The 20,787-nt window shown below is 59.9% G+C and overlaps 3 protein-coding genes across 13 annotated transcripts in view; 2 read left to right on the forward strand and 1 right to left on the reverse strand.

Annotated features, from left to right (window-relative positions):
* The first annotated feature begins 83 nt into the window (after nucleotides 1-83).
* On the forward strand, nucleotides 84-4,897 carry Apba3 (amyloid beta precursor protein binding family A member 3). Of its 7 annotated transcripts, none has more exons than XM_035445046.1 (11): nucleotides 84-217; nucleotides 487-1,181; nucleotides 1,270-1,309; nucleotides 2,839-3,050; nucleotides 3,138-3,224; nucleotides 3,308-3,469; nucleotides 3,589-3,756; nucleotides 3,923-4,135; nucleotides 4,263-4,382; nucleotides 4,465-4,602; nucleotides 4,696-4,767. In XM_035445046.1, the coding sequence occupies exons 2-11, from the start codon at nucleotides 603-605 to the stop codon at nucleotides 4,765-4,767; spliced, it is 1,791 nt and encodes a 596-aa protein (XP_035300937.1). In that variant the 5' UTR covers nucleotides 84-217; nucleotides 487-602. The 7 variants fall into 7 exon arrangements, with proteins under 7 accessions (XP_035300937.1, XP_035300940.1, XP_035300938.1 ...); XM_035445049.1 differs by having other exon boundaries at nucleotides 97-238; XM_035445047.1 differs by having other exon boundaries at nucleotides 119-259.
* Nucleotides 4,861-15,329, reverse strand: Tjp3 (tight junction protein 3). 4 transcript variants are annotated; one of them, XM_027419246.2, is made up of 21 exons: nucleotides 15,191-15,329; nucleotides 13,797-13,853; nucleotides 13,602-13,714; nucleotides 13,103-13,205; nucleotides 12,010-12,322; nucleotides 11,688-11,791; nucleotides 11,329-11,488; nucleotides 11,036-11,144; nucleotides 10,845-10,906; nucleotides 10,432-10,498; nucleotides 10,086-10,236; nucleotides 9,493-9,601; nucleotides 8,839-9,079; nucleotides 8,269-8,480; nucleotides 7,740-7,835; nucleotides 6,498-6,568; nucleotides 6,195-6,405; nucleotides 6,018-6,118; nucleotides 5,486-5,716; nucleotides 5,360-5,397; nucleotides 4,861-5,085 (listed from the first exon to the last, which is right to left on the reverse strand). In XM_027419246.2, exons 1-21 carry the CDS (start codon nucleotides 15,206-15,208, stop codon nucleotides 4,959-4,961), a joined length of 2,694 nt encoding a protein of 897 aa, XP_027275047.1. In that variant the 5' UTR covers nucleotides 15,209-15,329; the 3' UTR covers nucleotides 4,861-4,958. The 4 variants fall into 4 exon arrangements, with proteins under 4 accessions (XP_027275047.1, XP_027275049.1, XP_027275046.1 ...); XM_027419248.2 differs by having other exon boundaries at nucleotides 4,861-5,061; nucleotides 10,086-10,242; XM_027419245.2 differs by having other exon boundaries at nucleotides 10,086-10,242.
* A 107-nt stretch (nucleotides 15,330-15,436) lies between these two features.
* Nucleotides 15,437-20,787, forward strand: part of Pip5k1c (phosphatidylinositol-4-phosphate 5-kinase type 1 gamma) — a 32,897-nt gene continuing 27,546 nt past the window's right edge. Inside the window, exon 1 of one of the 2 annotated variants that reach the window (XM_035444890.1) lies at nucleotides 15,437-15,545. The gene's annotated coding sequence lies outside the window, so the exon portion shown is untranslated. The remainder of the gene's footprint in view (nucleotides 15,546-20,787) is intronic. The other variant, XM_035444889.1, reaches the window with a different exon arrangement.

Raw genomic sequence — 20,787 nt, forward strand, 5'->3', positions numbered from 1 at the left:
GCGCAATAGTCCTAGGAGTGGCACAGCCTGAGGATCCGGATCCAAAGCTCGGATCGCAGGGAGCTGCTGAGTCTCCTGGAAGGATAGATAGACTGACCTCATCATCCTGGCCCGGGCCAGAGGCACAGGTGCTGCGGCCTGCGCGGGACAGGACGGCTCCCGTGGGGCGACCCGAGACCAGCGCCTGCGTTCTGGAGCCGGAGTCCGAGGGCCCAAGGCCAGTGTCTGAGTTCCGAGGGTCGGTGTCCGAGTTCCGAGGGTCGGTGTCCGAGTTCCGAGGGTCGGTGTCCGAGTTCCGAGGGCCGGTGTCCGAGTTCCGAGGGTCGGTGTCCGAGTTCCGAGGGCCGGTGTCCGAGTTCCGAGGGTCGGTGTCCGAGTTCCGAGGGCCGGTGTCTGAGTTCTGATTCCGGAGCCCTAGTTCTGGGGGCTAGAACCTAATTTCTTGGGTGGGTCCTGTGTAAAATGGGGACTTTTCCTCCTGTGCAGGCCCCATGTGGGATTGAACCTGTCACCTCTAATACCGTGGCTTGCCTAAGAGATCTGCACCTACAGCCCTTGTCTTGTAGCCTGGTGACAATGCCAGCGTGAACAGGGTCCCAGGCATGGAGTTCCTGTCAGCCCCCCAGCACCCACCAGGGCCCCCAGCCATGGACTTGGAGGAGCCCAAAAGCCCCGAGCTGCCCTCTGATGACCAGCCCACTAGCACCCAGTGGGCCTCGGGGCCCGGAGGGCCTGTCACGCCGAATGAGATGGAGCTGGACGCATCCGGTGTGCAGGAACTGATCCAGCAACTGGAAGCCCTGCCTGGTGACCTGGGTGGCCCGTTCCCAGAAGGAGAGCCCTGTCCCCTGCACATTGCCACTGGCCAAGGCCTGACGGCCCAGGAGAGTGTGGACGCTGGAGGGCTCTTGTCTGCTGAGGCTGGCGGGGGTGACTTTCTGGGTCTGCTGAGGTTTGAATCATCTTCGCCTGCCCAGCCAGGGCCTGTGGATCCTCCACAGACTGCACCCCGCTTGCTGCAGCCACCGGAGGACCCATCTGGGGACCGGGGGTTGCCGGGGTGGATGGAGGGGATGTCAGCCGCGGAGCCAGCAGACAGCAGGAGTTCTAGCAGCTCCCCGGAGCCCTGGCTGGAGACAGCACCGCTGGTGACCCAGCAGGAGCCACCTGCAAGTGCCCAGGTAACACCTGCCCGACCTCTGACCTCTGACTCCTGCGGCCTGCAGTGCTGCCGGGGGAACTCAGCCCTGCCCCTCTTCTATCTTCCAGAGCCCCGAGACCCTGGCCTCATGCCCTGCCGTCTCCGAGGGTGAGTGTCCATTCTCACACGGGACCAGAATGTTCTAAAACAGCCCAGAACCGGACTCCCAAATTTGACACACAGTGTTTGCCAGTAACCATGAGCTCTCTAAAGAGGATGGTTGTGTTAGAGCAGATCCTAGATGGCCAGAGAGGCTCTGTAGACTGGAGCATATCCTGGAAGCCATGTGAGGTTTAGAGCCCTGGTTGGCAGAGGACTGTCCACAGTAAAGACCAGCACCAGGCTGCCGGGCCGTGGGGGGTGGGGGGTGGGGGTCTTGTCACCTAGAGATGTATTTACAAGGTTTTATTTTGTTTTGAGACCGGGTTTCTCTGTGTAGCCTTCGTTGTCCTGGAACTTGCTGGTCTTGAACTCAGAGATCCTCTTGCCTCTGCCTCTCAAGTGTTGGGATTAAAGGTGTGTGCCACCACCACCCAACTAGGCATTTACAGTTTCATGCAAATTTTTGAGGGATGGAGAGACCTCTCAGCGGGCACAGTACTCAAGTACACGGGCCTGGGCTTGAGTCCTTGTTGCCTGCTCAAGGAGCCAGGTAGACACTGAAGATCCCTCCCTAAAGGCTGTGGTGGCAAGGGGAGCCTATGCGGCCCTGTGTCGCAGAAGGTTCTAGAATCACAGTTAATGCTGTGACTTATCTCAAGAGTGTCTAAGCTCACAGTTTTGCCTGGGGTTGTATAGGCCTGAATGTTCTGGAACCACAGAAAGAACAGGGTCCTACTCAACTAGGGACAATAAGAGCTCCCAGCTGTCAGCTTTGGGGGTACCTGGAAGTTGCAATATCACAGCTGGGTGTGAGAGAACCCACCTGATCCCAGTATGCAGAAAATTGAGGCAGGAGGATGACAGGTTCCACAGCAGCCAGAGCCCCCTAGCACAGGACAGAAAAAGTAAAGAAGTAGAATGGTCTGACATGATGAGAAAGAGGAACTGGCTCTAGAATCATGGGTGGAATTGCCTGAGGACTGTGGAGAACCTGGGCTTTGAAACTCTGGACTCCCTGGGCTGACTAGAGAGAATTCTGGGTCACTATGGGAAATGGCCTGGATCCTCTTATTTCTTTTTCTTTCTTTCTTTTTTTTTTTTTTGCATTTATTTATTGAATGTGGTAGAGAAGGGGGTTGGGGGACAACTTGTAGGAGTTAGTTCTTTCCCACCATGTGGGGTCCCAGGGATCAAACTCAGGTTGTCATGCTTGGCCGAAAGTGCCTTTATCCACTGAGCCATTTTGCTGACCTGCCCGATTCTGGTATGTTAGGGGTTTGAGACACCACAGTAAGGCCATGAGCTTCCAGCCTGGTCAGAAGGTTCTAGAAGAGTGGTCCGTGAGCCCTGGGTCCCCCTGAGGGTGACACTTCACAGGAGTTCTGGCAGTGCCAGGTACAGAACTGGCTACCATACACTGAGGCCCAAGCCCTGTGGATTCTTCTAGAACAGGTGATGGAGCACGGTGGGTCTAGCCTATGCTAAGTTCTGGGACAGAGCTGTGAGTTTCTTGAGCAACAGCTCAGGATTTGCAGGCTCCCAGAGTCCATGGGACACCTATGATGGATGTGCCTGGCTGCACCCCTTGCTGTCACTCACAGTTCCAGGTCCCTGTGGACATGAGGAACTCGTGGACGGCGTCGTTTTTGCGGCAAAATACCTGGGCTCCACCCAGTTGCTGTCAGAGCGCAGCCCACCACCCAGCATGCGCATGGCGCAGGCGCAGGAAGCCATGGACCGCGTCAAGGTGAGCCAGGAAGGTGTTCCCAGTTCTGCAGGGTGCAGTGTTCCCGACAGCTATGAGCGAGCCCATGTCCTACTTCCCTCCCCGCAGGCCCCCGAGGGTGAGACTCAGCCCATGGTGGAGGTGGACATCTTTATCTCCACCAAGAGGGTCAAGGTGCTAGCCGCTGACTCCCAGGTACCGGGAAGGCCAGGCCTTGGCTGTCGTGGACACTTGGGGTCCCCAAGAGGCCCCCTAGCCCACCTAGCACGTGTCCACAGGATGCCCTGATGGACCACGCCCTGCAGACCATCTCCTACATTGCGGACATTGGGCCAGTGCTGATCGTGATGGCCCGGAGACGACTGGCCAGGAGGACCGCGCCCCAGGACCGCAAGCAGCGTCTCTACAAAATGCTGTGCCATGTGTTCCACTCAGAGGATGTGAGCAGCCGCGGCACAGGCCGAGCCCTGCCCCCATCTGAGTCTGACTTGAGGTTTCTTGAAGGTGTGGGCCTTGGAGCCAGGACTTTATAGGATGTGAAGGAGCTGTCCTCCCACAGGCCCAGCTCGTTGCACAGGCCATCGGCCAGGCCTTCAGCATCGCCTACAGCCAGTTCCTGCAGGAGAACGGGATCGACCCCAGCCAAGTGGGCACGCGGCCCTCGGACGCCAGTCACCCGCACAACGGTGACCTGGACCACTTCTGCAACAGCCAGAACTGCAGGGAGGTGAGTGAGCGCTCTGCCTGCTGAGGCCTCGCCCAGGCACAGTCTCCCAACCCCGCAGACCCGGCCCCGCCCCTGCGCATCTCCCTTCCTGTAGGCAGCACCCAAAGAGGCTCAACCCCTGCTCCCTCTGACCTCAGCTGGACCCCTCACTGAGCCCCGCCCCCAGGTCTGCATCCAGAAGCGGCCTGGAGAGGGCCTGGGCGTTGCCCTGGTTGAGTCCGGCTGGGGCTCCCTGCTGCCCACCGCCGTCATTGCCAACCTGCTCCACGGGGGCCCTGCCGAGCGCTCGGGAGCCCTCAGCATCGGGGACCGTGTTACCGCCATCAATGGGACCAGCCTGGTGGGGCTGCCCCTCGATGCCTGCCAGGCCGCTGTGCGCGTAAGCCGGGGTTCTGTGGGGCCCGGGCGGGGGGCAGAGGTGGGGTTGCAAGGTGCACATTCCCCGGGGGATTGACGGGTGGGTAAACTGAGGCGTGCAGAGGCCTGAGCAGCACGGTGGTCCTCAGGAGGTGCGGCGACACTCGTCAGTGACACTGAGTATCATCCACTGCCCGCCTGTCACCACAGCCATCATCCGCCGGCCCCATGTGCACGAGCAACTGGGCTTCTGCGTGGAGGACGGCATCGTGAGGCCGGGGCCCTGGACTGGGCATGGGGTGGAGGCTAGAGCACAGCCCCGAGGCCGGTCCTGAGTGCTGTCTCCCCCAGATCTGCAGCCTGCTGCGCGGGGGTGCGGCTGAGCGTGGCGGTGTCCGCGTGGGACACCGCATCATCGAGGTCAACGGGCAGAGCGTGGTAGCCATGCCGCATGCGCGCATCATCCAGCTGCTCACAGAGGCGCGAGAGGTGACCCGTCACCCCTGACCCATCACCCCAACCCCTCACCTCTGACCCATCAGCCCACCCCCTCACCTCTGACCCCGTCACCCTGACCCTTAGATTCACATCAAGACCATGCCAGCTGCAACCTACCGGCTGCTCACGGGGCAGGAACAGCCGGTGTACCTGTGACCGCCCCGTCCGTGCGTGCCTTCGTCCCCGCCACCAGGACTGTCACCCCACAGCCCATGGGGACCCCAGAATCCTCATCCTTGTATTATTTTCTAATGTTAAAAAATTAAAGGTTTATTAAATTGTCAAAGGTTCTGGGTCCTACAGGGTAAACTGAGGCTCCAGGGAGGGAGGGCTTGTGCCTTCTCAGGTCACAGGTCGGTGGCTGGGCCCCAGTCATAGCCATCATCATCGGATGACTCAACGTCCCGGGCTCTCGTGAACTTCTTCCTCAGGGCGTCGTGCTCGTAGGTCCTGGGGGCAGAGGTGGGTGCGGGGCTGCGATGGGGAGGGTGCACAGCGTGACCAAAACCCGGACTGACTCCATCAGGCAGTGTGGGCACAAGGATGAGCAAGCCCAGGCATTTAACTAACTGGGTGGGAACTCGGGAGCTGACTCCTATATGTCCTACAAAGCCCCGGCCCCAAGGCCCCTTCTTGCCTGAGAGCCTTCATGCCTGAGGACTCTCTGTTCTTAAGCCCGACTGCATGGAGCCGAGTGGCCCCATTGGCTGTCTCGGGCACAGCGTCCCTGTCCCTGACTGGTGCTTACCGCATGCTGTCCTGGCCCTGGGGGTGGCGGCTGTCGGCCTGGAGGGAAGACAAGGACTGTGACCCTGCTGACATGCGCGGAGGGGGATATGGGTCCCACTTCCCCACCCCTCGGGGCCACGCCCACCCGCATGTCCCACTCGGCGGCGATCCCCTCCCACGCAGGCTCCGAGGACCGGGCCAGAGCTGGGAGTCGGGGTTCCTCATCGGCGTCCTGGGGCCCGCTGCCCTCGCCGTCCGTGTAGACGCCGTCTGTGTCCTCATAGTCGCTGTTGGCCCGACTGTCACAGCTGAGGTCCCCGGAGCTGGCGTCCAGGCTGCGGCCCGGTAGGTCCAGGTCCTCGGATGAGCCCTCCAGCTGTGGGGACGAGGATACTGTGACCCCAGGGGAAACTGAGGCCGCTACCCGGTGCCCTGCCACCCGCGGAGGCCCAGCCTCGCATCCCAGGACGTCTGACCGGTGGTCAACGCTGTGCATCCCACCACCCAAGTGCCAGCTTCCAAAGCCCGGCCCTTCTCGAGCTCTCCCTTCCCTGGGGGAGGAGCTTCCTCCCGGGACACCTTGGCTTCTGGGTACTGGGAAGCCACAACCTGTCTACTGTCGGGGTTCACCCAGGCTGTGCTGTGCCCGCCCCCGCCCCCCTCTCCGGCCCACACACCTGGTCCTCCGCGGTCCAGATGGGACGCGCTTGCTGCTGCTGCACCACGGCTTTGACCTCCCGGTACCAGGAGTCACCGGTCCCGTGCAGCGGGACTATGGCTGCGAGGATGGACAACTGGACTCAGCCCCAGCCCCGCCCCCACTGCATCTCCCGCGCCCCCGCCCCTCCCCGCACCTGTGAAGAGGTGCCCGCTGTGTTTCTGCAGTTTCTGCGCCTGCGCATACAGGCGGCGGCTGCTGCGGCGCGAAGCCGGGGCCAGCCACTCGCGCAGGGCCTTGAGGGCGGGGCGGCTCTCGGGGGCGCAGAAGACCACGATGGGGTAGTACTGCACGTAGTTGAGACGCTCGATGGCCGACGGGGTGACGTCCAGGAGTGCGTGCTTGTCCTAGGTCACGGGGTGGTGTGAGACTCGTGAGGCATCCATGGGGGCAGGGGACCCTATCCGGGCCTCAGTTTCCCCACCATGCCCGGGCTTACCCTCTCCGCGATCACCCGCACAGTGTCCAGTTTGATGATCTTGTTTGGGTTGTCAGCCCGGGACACGCTCTCTGAGGAGGCAGGGGGACACCGCTAATGCTGTCCACGGTGGTCCAGCCCTCTCCCCCTACACAGTTTGTCCATCGCAATTGACCCCAGCCCCTCCCAACCCTCCTACTTCCTGTCCCTGTGGTTCTCCCTGTGGAGCGTCCTTTCTTTTTCCTGGATGAGTAATATTCCACAGTGGGCCTGAGTGGGGCCCAGCTTTCCATTTATCCTTATATCAGCCTCGGATTGCTGATGAGTAATGAGGTGGAGGTGACTTTGCCCTTTGAACCCCACCCAGCCACCTCCAGGGGCCTCCTTTCTGAGCACCCTGAAACCTGTCATATCTGGTTCTCTGTGTGAGCCCTCTAAGGCTTCCTATCCCCCCAGAGCCACCACACCTGCTAAACACTCCCCCCTGAGCCACAACCACAGCCACGGTGTCCCCTTTTATTTAATATATTTAAAGATGGAGCTTGATGTATCCCAGGCTGGCCTCCAACTCTGTATGTAGCCAGGGCTGACCTTGGACTCCTGACCCCCTATCTCTCCACCTTGCCAGTGCTGGTGTGACCAATGCAGCCAGGCCCAGTTGATGTTGGGAGCCTTGATTTAAATACAGGTTTCTTTAAGTTCAACATGCTTTCCTGACCCTTGTTATCCTCCTGCATCACCCTTGAAGCAGCAGGGATCACATGATGCACACATAATTAAAAGTGAAACAAAAATTTAAAAATAGCCAGGCAGTAGTAGCGCATGCCTTTAATCCCAGCACTCGAGAGGCAGAGCAGGGTGGATCTCTGTGAGTTCAAGGCCAGCCTGGTCTTCAAAGAGAGTTCCAGGATAGGCTCCAAAGCCACAGAGAAACACTGCCTCGAAAAACAAAACCAAACAAAAATAAAATAAAAATAAAGAAAACGAAAAAAACTGGACAGCTCTTCAGCAAATGAAAAAGTGTTTGCCTCCTTTTTCAGGGGCAGTCAGATTGCGCCCAAATTGATTGAGAATGTCTGGCCCAGGCATTGAGTGCAATGGTTGCTGTGGGCTTCCATTGAAGCTGTGCCCCGCCCCCATGCGTGGGTGGGTGATGGGAGCTGACACTGAGGCTGTCTGGCCTGGGCACAGTGGGTGGAGGGCGGGATACCCCTCACAGATGCCCTACCCCTGCTCCCCAGCTGCCAGGATGCCATGTCTCACCCGCAATTTCGAACTGGTCAGGCATCTCGGCTGTCAGCCTCTTCATGGCAATATCGGCCACTGGCCCCAGGATCACCACCGGGCGCTTGAAGCTGGCTGGGAAGTGGAGAGAGTGGAACAGTCAGGCTCTGGAGTCGGGGTGCTCAAGCCTGAAGCCCAGGAAACTGAGGCAGGAGAACTGTTTAGAGTTGAAGGCCGGCAAAAGAAGGAAGTTCTGTCTTGTTTCTGATCCTATTTGGGACTATTAGATATGGAACAGACTGGCAGGAAACGACCTTGCTGTGCCTAGCCCGACTCAGCTTGATTTATTTATTTATTTTTTTTTTTTTTTTGGTTTTTCGAGACAGGGTTTCTCTGTGTAGCTTTGGAGCCTATCCTGGCACTTGCTCTGTAGACCAGGCTGGCCTCGAACTCACAGAGATCCCCCTGCTTCAGCCTTCCCAGGGCTGGGGTGACAGGCTTGTGCCACCCACAGGGTGGCAGGCTATGGCCTTGAGGCTCTGTAGAGGGTCCCCTCAGGGCCACCCACCTTCTCGAAGCACCACACGTTCATAGGGCGGGTAGTGTCCCTGCCTGGTCAGTGCCGACAGGTCCTCACGGCTCCGCTGTGTCGTCTTCTTGGCCCCTCGGCGGAGGCCCCTGAGTCGCCAGAACTCGGCTCGTGGATTGGAGGCTGAGGAGGCACCAGGACCTACACCTGCAGCCCGCTGCACTGCCTCCAAGCTGGCCAGCTGCTCTGCCCTGGGGAGTACAGGGAACATGAAAAGCACAACAAGGGCCTGACCCTGGGGACTTGCTGCCTCCGGGACAGGGCAGAATCAGGCTGAGGACCCTGAACTGGGGACCTGGTGACACCATAGGGTTCTCAGAGGGAGGCAGGTCCTGAAAAGAGAGGATGGGACCACAAGCCAAGGGATCTGGGGGCTCTGGATGCTGGTACTTGGGACGGGGTTGGATACTGGGAGGGAACTCTGTCTCAAAAATGAATGAATGAATGAATGAATGAATGAATGAATGAATGAATAAGCCATGATATCTGTGCACCCCAGGGAACCCTCAGCAATGGGGAAACTGAGACTGGAGCCTGGGAAGCCCCCACCTGCTCTGATTGGGGATCACGCCGCGTTCTTGCTCTTGGAGATCTCTGCCCATGCGGGCTGCCAGCCAGAGGCCCCCACGGCCACCGTGGCCCAGCCCCGAGCCCGGGTACAACGTGTCCACCACGTGGAAGACATCGCCTCTGGTGAAGCCCAGCCCATAGGGCGGGCTTGGCTCCAGCTCGAAGTGTGTGCGGATGTAGAAGGAGTCACCCACGCGGGACTGGACCATTTTCCTGAAGACTGAGGACAGAGGGGGTTTCATGAGCTCCTCACTCTCAGGGCAGACACAGGGTGTTGTCCCTGTAGTGCCTGGGGAGAAGCCAGGCGTGGACTCAACAACCCACTAGCTTAGGGTATTTTATTTATTTGAGTCAGGGTTTCTCTGTGTAGCCCTGGCTGTCCTGGAACTCAGTCTGTAGACCAGGCTGGCCTTGAATGCAGAGAGATCCTCCTGCCTCTGTTGGGATTAAGAGCATGTGCCTCCATGTCAGCCAGCAGAGGCCAGAGGCTGGCATCAGACTCACCAGGTCTGCCAGACTGGCCCTGACCCCAGGGATGCTCCTGTCTCCACACCCCCAGAGCTGGCCCAGACTTTGGTGTTTGTTTTTCTTGTGTGGGGCCAGGTCCTTGTGGGGACACCCCAGGCCACTCACTGTCCTGCTTGCTCTGTGTCACCAGCTCCACGTCCTCCCCTGGTGGCAGTTCCAACAGAAACTGCACAGCCTCTTCCCGGGTCAAGTTCCGGAACGGCATGCCATTCACCTGACAAGAAAGGCCTGGTGAGAAGGTGAGGTGGATGACCAGGTCACTGCACGCCACACCCCAAACTGCCTCCCAAGGTGTCTCGCCTCTGAGACTGGATCTTACCCTCTGGCTGAGTGTCATACAGATCCCGGGAGGAGCCAGGCTCCGTACACACAGCCAAGTCAGAAAGCCTCAGATGGTGCTAAGGGGACCAACCCCACTGCAGTGCCATGTAAAAACTCTCCAGGGCTCATGAGAGAGCTCAGAGGAAAAGAGCTTGCTGAGCAAACATGAGGGTCTGAGTTCAAATGCCTGGCACCCTTGGAAAAAGACAGGCATGGGATGCAGGCCTGTAATGCCAACATTCAAGAGGCTGAAGTGGGAGGGATAGCGAGTTCCAGGCCAGCCTGGGCTACAAACAGGTGATTGTAGCCTCATGATGACACGTGAGAAGGGGAGCACCAGAAGACCCAGGGCCGCATTCCCGGGGTCGCCATGTCACCTGCAAGATCTCGTCCCCTTCCTGGATGCCCTGCCCGTCGGCTGGGCTGCCCGCCTGCACCCCGGACACAAAGATGCCCACATCGTTGCCGCCGGCCAGCCGCAGGCCGATGCTTGCACCCTTGGGGAAGCGCACAACTCGGGTGTCGGGGCTGTAGCTACCAGAAAGGGATGTGATCAGGCCATGGTGGTGGAGCATACCTTCACCCCTGCAGGCCTTGGGTTCCCAAACAGCCCAGATGATATTTGTGGCATTTCACCAGCAGGGAGTTGGGGTTACATGGGCTCCAAAGGTGGTTACAGGATGTGGGGGCCTCTGGAACCACATGCTCATCTGAGGTACCCACCCACGGTCCTCCAGGCTCTGCCGGCTGGGAACCCTGTAAATGTCATAGCCGCTTTCTCCAGGACACTCTACAATGAGAAACCGGGAGCTTTCACTCCTTCAGAGCACACAGAACAAAGAGCCAGCCCAGCTAGGGGCTTCTTGATGAAGACTCCACTCTGTCCACGCCCCTCGCTGGGGGAGTATAGGCAGAGGCTCCACGTCCCCAACACCTCACAGGGGGATTCCAGGCAGGGCTCCACATCTCACCAACTCCCCCCCACCCCCAGCACCTTATTGTAGGCTATAACAAGCTTGGCCCTGCCTTTCACCCTTAGGTTTGGGGCTCCCACCCAACAATTGCCTAAATCTTCACCCCCCACCCCCAGCATGGCTGCTGCAAGTGAGCAAGGGTGTCCAGCTGCCAGTGCTCACCTGGTTCAGCAATGGCTCTTGAATCCATTGACAGTTCCCTCGTCCGGGGCCGGGGGCTCTCCCTGGGTGGGAGGAAAGTCTAGTGAGTAGGGGTGCATTTGCACAGGGACCCCCACAGATGCAGAGTCACCTCCTCATCTAGGCAGAGAGCAGTGTGCACACCACCCTCACGGCCACCACCCTGCACTCACACTGGGGAGTCCATCGGGCTCGCCTCAGGGCTCCGCTGACCCTGTAGAGGTGGTGGAGGGATGTGTGATGGCAGCGCCTGGGACAACTCCGAGGTCAGGTCTGAGATGTCTGTAGGGGAGAGCAGCAGGTTAGCCAGGGTCACACTCGACTCCGTTCATGTCATTCATGCCACACGGGGCCGTCCAGTGGCCGCTGAGCCTCACAGAATGCAGCCTGGATTGCCCGTGGCTTGAGGTAAGTTCCCATCCCTCTGGGGGCCTCCAGGAGCCATGCTTGAGGCTGCTCTCCTCACCTTCCATAAGGGAGCTGTCGCTGTCGCTCACTGCGGGAGGGATGTTCACCAGGAACTGCCCGCTGTCCCTCAGCACCAGTAGCGTCAGCTCCCCCTCGGATTTCTCAATGAGCTGCCGTGTATCGCTCAGGGACAGATTCGCACTGGACACCCCATTGATCTGACAGTGGCCAGGTGGGAATAAGTGACAAGCTCTCAGAAACAGGCTGGGGGGGGGGGTACAACTAGAAACAGTTGGCTTGGTGAGGGGGCCCAGAAACAGGAGGAGGATTGGGAATGATTCCTGAAGCTGGGAGCATGCATGGCATCGCCCGCTTGGGCCTCAAGTTTCCCCACCTGAAGCATAAGCCTGGGCTCACCTGCAGGATGAGGTCTCCTTCCTGAAGCCCGCGGTTCCGAGCAGCGAGACCAGAGTCTGTGATGTGTTTTATGAAGATCTGGCTGCCCAGCTTCACTCCAAATTCTGGAGGGGAGAGGAGAGAAGTGAGCCAGGAGGCCAAGATCACTAAACTGGCTTTGAAGTAACTTGTAATCCTTCTGCTTTAGCCTCTAAAATAGACAGGGCTCCACCCTGACCACGCCCCCAGCCCTTCAGCGGGAGATTCTAGGTGAGGCTCCACCCCTGACCACGCCCCCAGCCCCTGAGGATTTTTTGTTTTGGGGTGCACTCAGGCCCCTCACCTTCGCTGTTCCTTCGCTTCACCAGCACAGACTTGTGTGGCCTCATGAGCATGTCTTGCTTCGGCAGGCGCTTGTAGCCGGACACCAGGTCCAGTCCGTTGGGCTCAGATCCGCCACCTGAGCTCCAGCGCCCTTGACTGCCCAGGCGGCTGCGGCGCCCTGTCCTGGTCCTTCGAGAACGCTCACCCCAAGATCGGCCCGAACCACTGGAGGAGTCGCCCTCGTAGCCACGGCCGTGGTCGGCTTCCTCCGGGTCTGGCGACGCACTGGCCTTGGTGGCAGGCAGCTGGATCCTGCGGGGACGCTTTACTGTCTGTTAGAAGGGGAAGACATGTCACAAGAGGTGGGAAGCAGGGACCCCAGGACATTCAGCCCCTCTGAGTTCAGCACCAAAGTCATCATCTGATTGGGCCAGTGTGTGACTTCAGGGGAAGGGGCTGCACCCCTCAACTCTGCCTATCAGCCTAGGATGGGCAGACACTGTGACTACACAGGGACTAAGGCCGGGGGATGAAGAATTAAAGATCTGGGCTGCAGAGTGCTCTCCCAGAGAATCCGGGTTCAGTTCTCAGCACCCACAAGTGGGTGACTGTAGTCTCATGGATCATATACCTCTTCTGGTGTGCAGAGAGATATCCATGCAGACAAAACACCCACATACATAAAATAAATAAACCTTAAAAACATTAGACGGGCGGTGGTGGCGCACGCCTTCAATCCCAGCACTGGGGAGGCAGAGGCAGGAGGATCTCTGTGAGTTCGAGGCCAGCCTGGTCTACAGAGCAAGTTCCAGAACAGCTAGGGCTACAGTGAAATCCTGTCTCAAAAAAAAAAAAAAAAAAAAAAAAGAATTAAAGATCAACCCGGAAAATAGAGACTGAGGAAAATAAAAAGGAAAAAGATGTAGACTGCCCCAGTGGGGGGCTCGGGGTGTGGTCAGGGTGGAGCCATGCCCAGAACTCGCAGTGGGGTCTGGGGGTGTGGTTAGGGTGGAGCGCTCCCCCTAGACAAAAGCTCTACGACTCTACCTGCAGCATCAGGACCGCCTGGCTTCCTGAACTGAGACTCAGTTCCCCACCCTGTGTCCACTCACAATGTTGGCCGTTTTGGTGCAGGTCTTCAAAATCTGGATGGCGAAGGCGGAGGTGACATTCTCCACGGAGACCCCATTCACCATGACGATGTGGTCCCCGGTCCTGAGGGAGTGGCCCCAGTGAGGACGCTCAGGGCTGCACGCCCAGCCTGGTTCTTACTAGGTATTTTGCTTTTTCTATGCTGCCCTCGGTTGTTTTCTCTCTTTAGTCTCTGTGCCTGTGACTGCCGGCTTCCCTCCCTCCCCTCTCCCTCTCTCCCTCCCTCCCACCCCCTCCCCGACTCTGAGGGCCGGCAGCCTTTCCCACTGCTTAGATTCTAAGGAAGTCTTTCTGTGCCAGTGCCCTGCCGGCTTGTCCTGGGCTCTGCTCTGCCTCTGGGACCAGGAAGCGTTAGGGACGCTGGGCCAGGGAAGCCAGGCCCTGTTGGCAGAGCTGAAGGTGACAGGCGCTGTCTGTCCCCGACGCCCACTCCACCCCCCACGGTGGCCCGGGCCTCACTGGAGCCGGCCCTCGGCTGGGCCTCCGGGAATCACATCCGACACGAGCACAGATCCGCTGCCGCCCCGGTTGTGGCCTCCAGAAACGGCGATGCCGAAGCCGCGGCGGGGGTCCTGCGGGACGCAGGCCACGGAGGCGGGGTGGGTTATCTCCCGGGCCCGGGGGCTCCCGCCCCAGGAGCAGGCCGCAGCTCACCTTGCACAGCGTGGCCGTGTGCTGTTCCCAGATGGTCAGCTCCTCCATGTGTGCCACCTGCGGGGACAGCAGGGAGGTCGCACGGCCGCCGCCCAGGCGTCCCCGCTGCCCACGGGCTGCGCCCCTGCTGCCCACGGGCTGCGCCCCCGCTGCAGATCTGCCTCCTCAGCTCCCGGTGAGGCGGCCCCGGTGCAGACCTGAGCCCCTCAGGGCTTCATCTTAACGTCGCATGACCCGGCCTGCGCCGCCCTCTGTCTCCCCGGTCCTGGTGGGCTGGGCTTGGCTTTGGGGGGCGGGAGGGCGCAGGTGTCCGGTGCAAACTCAGGGCCATCCTGCAGCCTTGGCTCCCCGGGTGATCCTTCCTGCAGCGGCTGGGAGGTTAGCCGCCCAGCTGTGGAGTTTTCATTTCTTCCCCTTCCTCTAAGGAAAGAGGCTCCCTAGGGTGCCGGGGGGCGGGGCGGGGCGGGGCGCAGGTGGCCGGGCCTGTCCTGGCCTGCCGCGCTTGTCCCCGCTGGTGTGAGCTGCTCTAAACCCCCGGGCTCCCCGGGGCCCTAGGATTAACCTGCTCCGGTGCCCCCTCCCCAGCCCATGCACGAGTCCCCGCAGTCCTCCGGCCTCGTCGCTTAGCTGTGGAACGCGGGACCCAGGCGACCCGCCTGCCATCAGCTTTGGTCCTTGGCAAACTCCTATTCAGCCCGCACAGCCCCGGCCTCGGCCTCCCCTCTGCTTCCTGCACGCATCGAGCCCCTCCCCTTGGCGTCTGGGGCATCTTCCCGGGTCCCCACTCTGGGCGCACAGGGTTTGCTGCACGGGGGCGCTCTCTGGACTCCACCGCGTAGGGCGTGGGGGGTGGTGCTTGAAAACCGGAGCAGAGCGGTTTTCACCCGCTCGCTCCCAGACCCTCAGCCCCGCCCCCCAGGTGAGCGCCCGGCCCCGCCCTGCCACCTGCAGACGCAAACTGCGGGAGGGGACGCAGCCCGAGGGGACGCGCAGGGCCGAGGCACTCCTCCTAGGCAGAGCGGTGACCCAGCAGCCACGGCCTCAGTTTACCCTTCTGGGGTGTGGAGAAACCGCACACGCCTAAGGGAACGTTCGTTCCCCAGAGTCCCCAGAGCGGGCTACAGTCACCCCATGCGCCAGGCTCTCACAGTGTTTTTGTACACAGTAGGCGCTCTATGCATGCCAGCGCTCAAGCACAGAACAAAGCCAGATCACGCGCGAGCGGGTCTCACTGTCGCGGTGGGATTCGAACTCGCCCTCTTGAGGGGCGCGATCACAGATTTATCTCCCTACATGGCCCCCCGGCTAGCCCCACCTCAGGGCCTCAGTTTCCCTGGCTGTTTTGAAAGCCCGGGTCGCACTGCCACGCCCTCCCCGCGCTCCCGGCCACTCGCCTGGAATCTCACCGCCATGGCGCTCGGCGGGGTCCGGAAGCTGCCACCTCCGCCGTCCCGCGGTCCGCTCCCCGTGGGCCGCAGGGTCGCCGCGGGGTCGGGCCGCGCGCCGCTGCACCTGCTCTTCCTCCTTCGCCCCGCCCCGCCCCAGCGAGCCCCGCCCGCCCCAGCGAGCCACGCCTCCACCCCAGCGGGCCACGCCTCCCCAGCCCCAGCGAGCCACGCCTCCCCCGCCGCTCGGGTCCCGATTTCCCCGCCGCCGCTGAGAGGACGCGCGAGGCTGCCCGGAAAACGCGGACGGGACGGACCGGCCCGGGACGGCTCTGCACCCCGGAGGCCCTGGCGGGGGAGCAGGGTAAGGAGGGGCCGAGGAGCCGGCGAGTGGCGGGCAGGGACATGGCAGGTGGAGTTCTGAAGGTGGGTTAAGAGTTTGGGGGGGCCGGGCGTTGATGGCGCACGCCTTTAATCCCGGCACTCGGGAGGCAGAGGCAGGTGGATCTCTGTGAGTTCGAAACCAGCCTGGCCTCCAGAGCGAGTTCCAGGATAGGCTCCAAAGCTACACAGAGATAAACAAACAAACAAACAAACAAGGAGTTTGCAGGACACGAACAGAGACGATCGCCCGCTGCTGGCGCCTTTGCTCTGAGAGCGCGAGGGCCTGCGTTCGAATCCCTCGAGCCCACGAGGCGGCTCCGGAACAGAGCCCCCTCCCCGGCCTCTGTGGGAACTGCACAACTCTTGAGAGGTGGAGACTGGAGGAGGCCAGCCTGGGCTACAGAGAGACACACACACTCACACACTGATGATGTGCACACACACACTCACACAGACACACCATACACACTCTCACACACTCAGACACACCATACACACACTCACACAGACACACTCACACAGACACACACACTCACACTCAGAGACACCATACACACACTCACACTCACACACAGACACTCACATAGACACACTCTCACACACAGACACACTCACACAGACACTCTCACACACCATACAGACTCTCACACAGAGACACACTCACACCACACACACACACACGCACTCAAACTCACATCCTTACACACTCACACACATACACCACGCACTCTCACACACTCACACAGAAACACTCACACATACTCAGACACACCATACACACACTCACACACAGACACACTCACACAGACACACCATACACACTCACACACAGACACACTCACACAGATACACTCACACACACCATATAGACTCTCACACAGACACACTCACATACACTCACACAGACACACACACACCATATAGACTCTCACACAGAGACACACTCACACACATACACACACCACGCACTCTCACACACAGACACACTCACACAGACACACCATACACACTCACACACAGACACACTCTCACACACAGACACACTCACACAGACACACTCTCACACACCATACAGACTCTCACAGAGACACACTCATACCACACACACGCACTCACACTCACATCCTTACACACTCACACACATACACCACGCACTCTCACACACACACTGACACTGACACACACTCAGAAAATTTCCCCAAGAGAACCTCGTCAGGTTCCTGGCCCGGCCACCCCCCCCCCATCCTCAGGGGCTAGCTTTAGGAAGGACCGGTTGGGCAAGCAAGCTGGACACCGGTAGGCGGGGCTAGTGCTGGCTCGGCCCACACGGTTCTCACTGCAAAGGGTGAGGAAGGGAACCTGAGCCCCACCCTGAGCAGCCCCAGGGCAAAGGGCAAACGCGGGCATTCTTTCTCACACTCCCCCGGGGAGGGTGTGGCAGGGCCGGCTTTAGTCCCGCGAGGCCAGCCTGGGCTACACAGCAACCCTGTCCCAAAGCCGAGCGCACGGGCGTGGTGAGCAGAGCTCACAGGCCCGAGTGTCCCCCGATCAACACAGCACCTTGGGCCCAGACAGGCCTGTTCTGTCCCTGACCCGGGGCGGCTGGGCCTGAGCCTCATCTGTGTGTGCTCGGGATGAACTCCCCCCCCCCTGTGCGCCCGCCCACTGTGTGCCCGGTGCGCCGTGGACTCGGGACACCCGGGAGCCCGCCCATCTGCAAGCCGCTGAGTGGCCTGTGCCTGGGTTTCCCTATCTAGAAATGGGAATGGAAGTTGCACATGTTTCCGAGATTAAAAGACAAGCCTGGAACTCCGCTCCCTAGGACCCGCCCCAGCTCTGAGTTCGAATCCAGAGCTCAGGCCTGAGGCCTGCCAGCGGGCCCCGGGCGCCCCAGGGGGGGCACGTGCTCCCGAGAGGCGGTTGGGGGCGGGCTTGTCTCCCCGAATTCGATCCCGCACTGCAAATGGTGGAAGGACCCACCCAAGCGAGTTGCCGTCTGACTGCTGAACGCGCTACGACATGTGCGCATGCGCGCACCCCTCTAAATGTTTAGGAATTTAAGTTCCGGCACAGGACATCTAGAGAAACCAAGGCAGGGGTGGAGGGCCGCGGCTGGGGTCCTCGGGGAGAGCGGGGGTGCTCTGGAGGTGGGATCTGCCCTCCGGCTGCGCATGGGAAGGTGCGAAGACCCGGGGCGGGGCGGGGCGGGGCGCGGGAGGAAGGGGAGGACCACCACCCGGAGCCCCCGCTCCCAGGTCCGAGCGCGCTCGACTGCTCATGACAGAGGCTGGGGTGTGGCTCGCCCGCCACGGGGGTGCGGGCTGGAGCGGGAGGACGGCTCAGATCCCAGGGCTTGTGCTGCATTGAGCTCCAGGCCGCAGCCAGCGCCGCAAAGCACACAGTGGGACTTCCTCAGGGACTTTGTGGGAGCTTGCGACTGTGATGCTGGGGCGGCAGACCAACCCTGGAGCAAGAGGGACTCCAGAAAGGTCCCCGGCTCCATCGCTCCTCGCCTCAGTTTCCCCTTCTGTAAAACAAGGCTCCCCATTCTGACTCGGGCTAGCCTGGGCTGTCCTGGGCCTGGCCTTCTGCATTTGGGGCTGCGATACCAGCTTCAGCCAGAGGGGCATGTGGGAACCAGGAGTGGTGTCTGGTGTCCCTGTCCCCCTCCGCTCCCCAAAAGCAAGCAGTCATCAAACAGTGCCTGAGGTCTTCCTCATAGCTTCCTGTTGTTTGGGGTTTTGTTGTTTCTGGTCTCACTGTGTAGACCAGGCTGGCCCAGAGAGCTCACTGTGTAGACCTGGGGGTGGCGTCACTCAGTTTGTAGCTGCCTGTAACATCACACCTTCTATCTTCCACTGAGTCAAAAACCTTAGGGGCCCTCCAGGGGCTATTTGTGCATTTACGGAGTGCCTACTGTTTGCCTAATCTTATTCTAAATAGTGGGCATACTTCGGGGGTACACAGGACGAAAAGCCCTTTGAGGAATGAGTGGGACCCATGAGCGAGCAACTGAGGAATAGTGTTAAGTACTTAACCGCGTCCGTAGCTCCTCCTGACTTCTGGGCAGGGTCTCCGTGTGCATTAATGACCTGCCTACTCCCCTGCCCTGCCACTCGGCTACCAGAGGGCGCCAGCTCCCACCTGCCTGGGGACCTAAGCCCCAGCGGCTAACCACCCCACCCCACTCCACCCCCGCCTGTCGCCGCCCCAGACTTCAGTGTGGGCAACTCCTCACGTCCCTCAACTATGGGCTCGAAAGTCCACAAGGCTCCCAGCTCCCGAAAATCATGTGTGACGGTGCACACCTTTCATCCCAGCGCTCAGAGTGGAGAGCCAGGGGCTACTTATGGAGACACACCAGTGAGTGTGAGTGTGAGTGACATCCCGTCTCCAAAAAAAAACTGACAAGATAAAACTGAATTTCGGAGCCTTGCTCGCAATATACCTGGCACACAGTAAATGCTCAATAAATGGGCGTCGTTGCTTGGACCCCGTCTCCATAGCCGTGTGTCCCACTGACCTCCATGCCGAAGGGCATTGGGCTCTACCCTGAACAAACACTGGCACCCGGCCAGGCCCTGGAGGAAGGACTGAGCCCAAATTCTCTGCATGGACTTTCCCCAGAGTGGTGCCATACGGAAGTTCCAGGCCTGACCGGCAGGGAATTTTCTAAATGTCGAGGCTGGGATATTGTCTTAGGGGGTCAACTTGGAGGCCTACCCCTGTAAGTAAGGGACAGTCTTACTCAGCTGTGCATCACCAGGAAAGTGGCTGAACCTCTCTGGGCCTCAGTTCATTTTCTGCCAAACGGTGACCCGCCTGCCCCAGCAAGTGTTACTTGGCTTGTCTGTGGTACAGAATGAGAAACTGAGGCTGGGCCAACAGCACAATGGTTGATAGCTTCAACTTCCAACGCCAGGTCCACCCTGCAACCCCAGCCTTCACCTCGGGTGGCTGGACACACCCTCCTTAAGGAATTGCTTTGTTTCTTCCTTGTTTAGGGGCAAATGACCCAGAAGCAATTCCTGACAGGCGTCTGCCATGCCCCTCACTTTACAGTTGAGCCCCATCCTCTGGTGTCTGCGTCCCCACAATATATAGCCTGGGAAGGTGACTCTTTGGGGGAGTGCTAGAGAAACTCAGACTTAGTCCAGCTGTACTTCACCATCTCCCCACAAGTCAGAGGCTGCCCATAGGGACCCTGCTGGGCGATCAGCAGCCAGCACCTGCGCTCACAATGACCCTTTGAAGGTTTGGCTGCAGCGTCCCCGGCACCCTGCCAGGGCAGAAACTGCAGCCGCACAAAGTCTCAAAAACTGTGTCAGATGCCCACGCAGGATGGCGGCTTCCGGCTCCCCCGGGAGCAGGCAGAACCACCGTGGGGGCCCGGGAGGGAGCCTGAGATGGGGCCACTTGGATGCATACCGCCTTCAGGGTTAGCTCCGCTGGAGACTTACCGGTCTGAAAGGCTGAGTGGAGGCAGGGTGGGTGGTGGCAGCCGGGTTCTGGATGCCCTTCTGGCATGGGTGGTGGGGAGGAGACCCAAGTTGGCTGCTCAGGCCGGACGACCTGTTTGCTCACCGCGGCGCCCTGGTGGAGTGGAGCAAACGCGAACGCGGGTGAGTCCCTTTGCCTGGTGGAACCAGCAAGACTGCGCAATGGTGAGTGCAAGAGCCCGGCCCACAGGTGAGGGCGTGTGGCTCTGTCGCAAGGTACTCTCACGTGGCAGGACAGGCCTTAACCCCTGAGCACCCAGAGACCTACCTAGGCATGCGCCCCCACAGCACCCACGGGGCCCACAGAATAGGTGATGAGAAAACACGCAGCACTCTAAGGGATGAATGGGCTGTGTCCTTGTCAAACTTCCTGCTTTCCTTGCAGGAGGTGACACCAGACAGATCGGGGACTCAAAGCTGAACCATGCCCCACCCTTCACTGGAGATTCTAGGTGGGGCTCCATCCCTGAGCCATGCACAAGACTTGGTCCATTGTATAAGTATTGACTTCTCTGTCTGTAGATCATATCATATCTCTCTGGCCCCTGTGGCTTTCCGGTTTCAGGTTTGTTTTTTTTTATTTTTTTAATAATTTATATGAATTTGCCGTGTGGTGATGGCACACGCCTTTAATCCCAGCACTTCGGAGGCAGAGGCAGGTGGATCTCTGAGTTCGAGACCAGCTTGGTCTACAGAGCAGAGCGAGTTCCAGGATAGGCTCCA

The sequence above is a fragment of the Cricetulus griseus genome, chromosome 5 (assembly GCF_003668045.3).
Source record: "Cricetulus griseus strain 17A/GY chromosome 5, alternate assembly CriGri-PICRH-1.0, whole genome shotgun sequence".
Classification (NCBI taxonomy): Eukaryota; Metazoa; Chordata; class Mammalia; order Rodentia; family Cricetidae; genus Cricetulus; species Cricetulus griseus.

Bases quoted from the DNA above. Each gene is read 5' to 3' on its own strand.
- Apba3 (XM_035445046.1), top strand. From the start codon at position 603: ATGGAGTTCCTGTCAGCCCCCCAGCACCCACCAGGGCCCCCAGCCATG. The intron at 1,310-2,838 runs GTGAGTGTCCAT...CAGGATTTGCAG, and splicing joins ATGCCCTGCCGTCTCCGAGG to GCTCCCAGAGTCCATGGGAC. The intron at 3,470-3,588 runs GTGAGCAGCCGC...GTCCTCCCACAG, and splicing joins ATGTGTTCCACTCAGAGGAT to GCCCAGCTCGTTGCACAGGC.
- Tjp3 (XM_027419245.2), bottom strand. The intron at 11,792-12,009 runs GTGAGGGGCCTG...TCTCCCCTCCAG, and splicing joins GAAGCGAAGGAACAGCGAAG to AATTTGGAGTGAAGCTGGGC. The intron at 10,243-10,431 runs GTGGGTACCTCA...CCTTTCTGGTAG, and splicing joins CAGAGCCTGGAGGACCGTGG to CTACAGCCCCGACACCCGAG.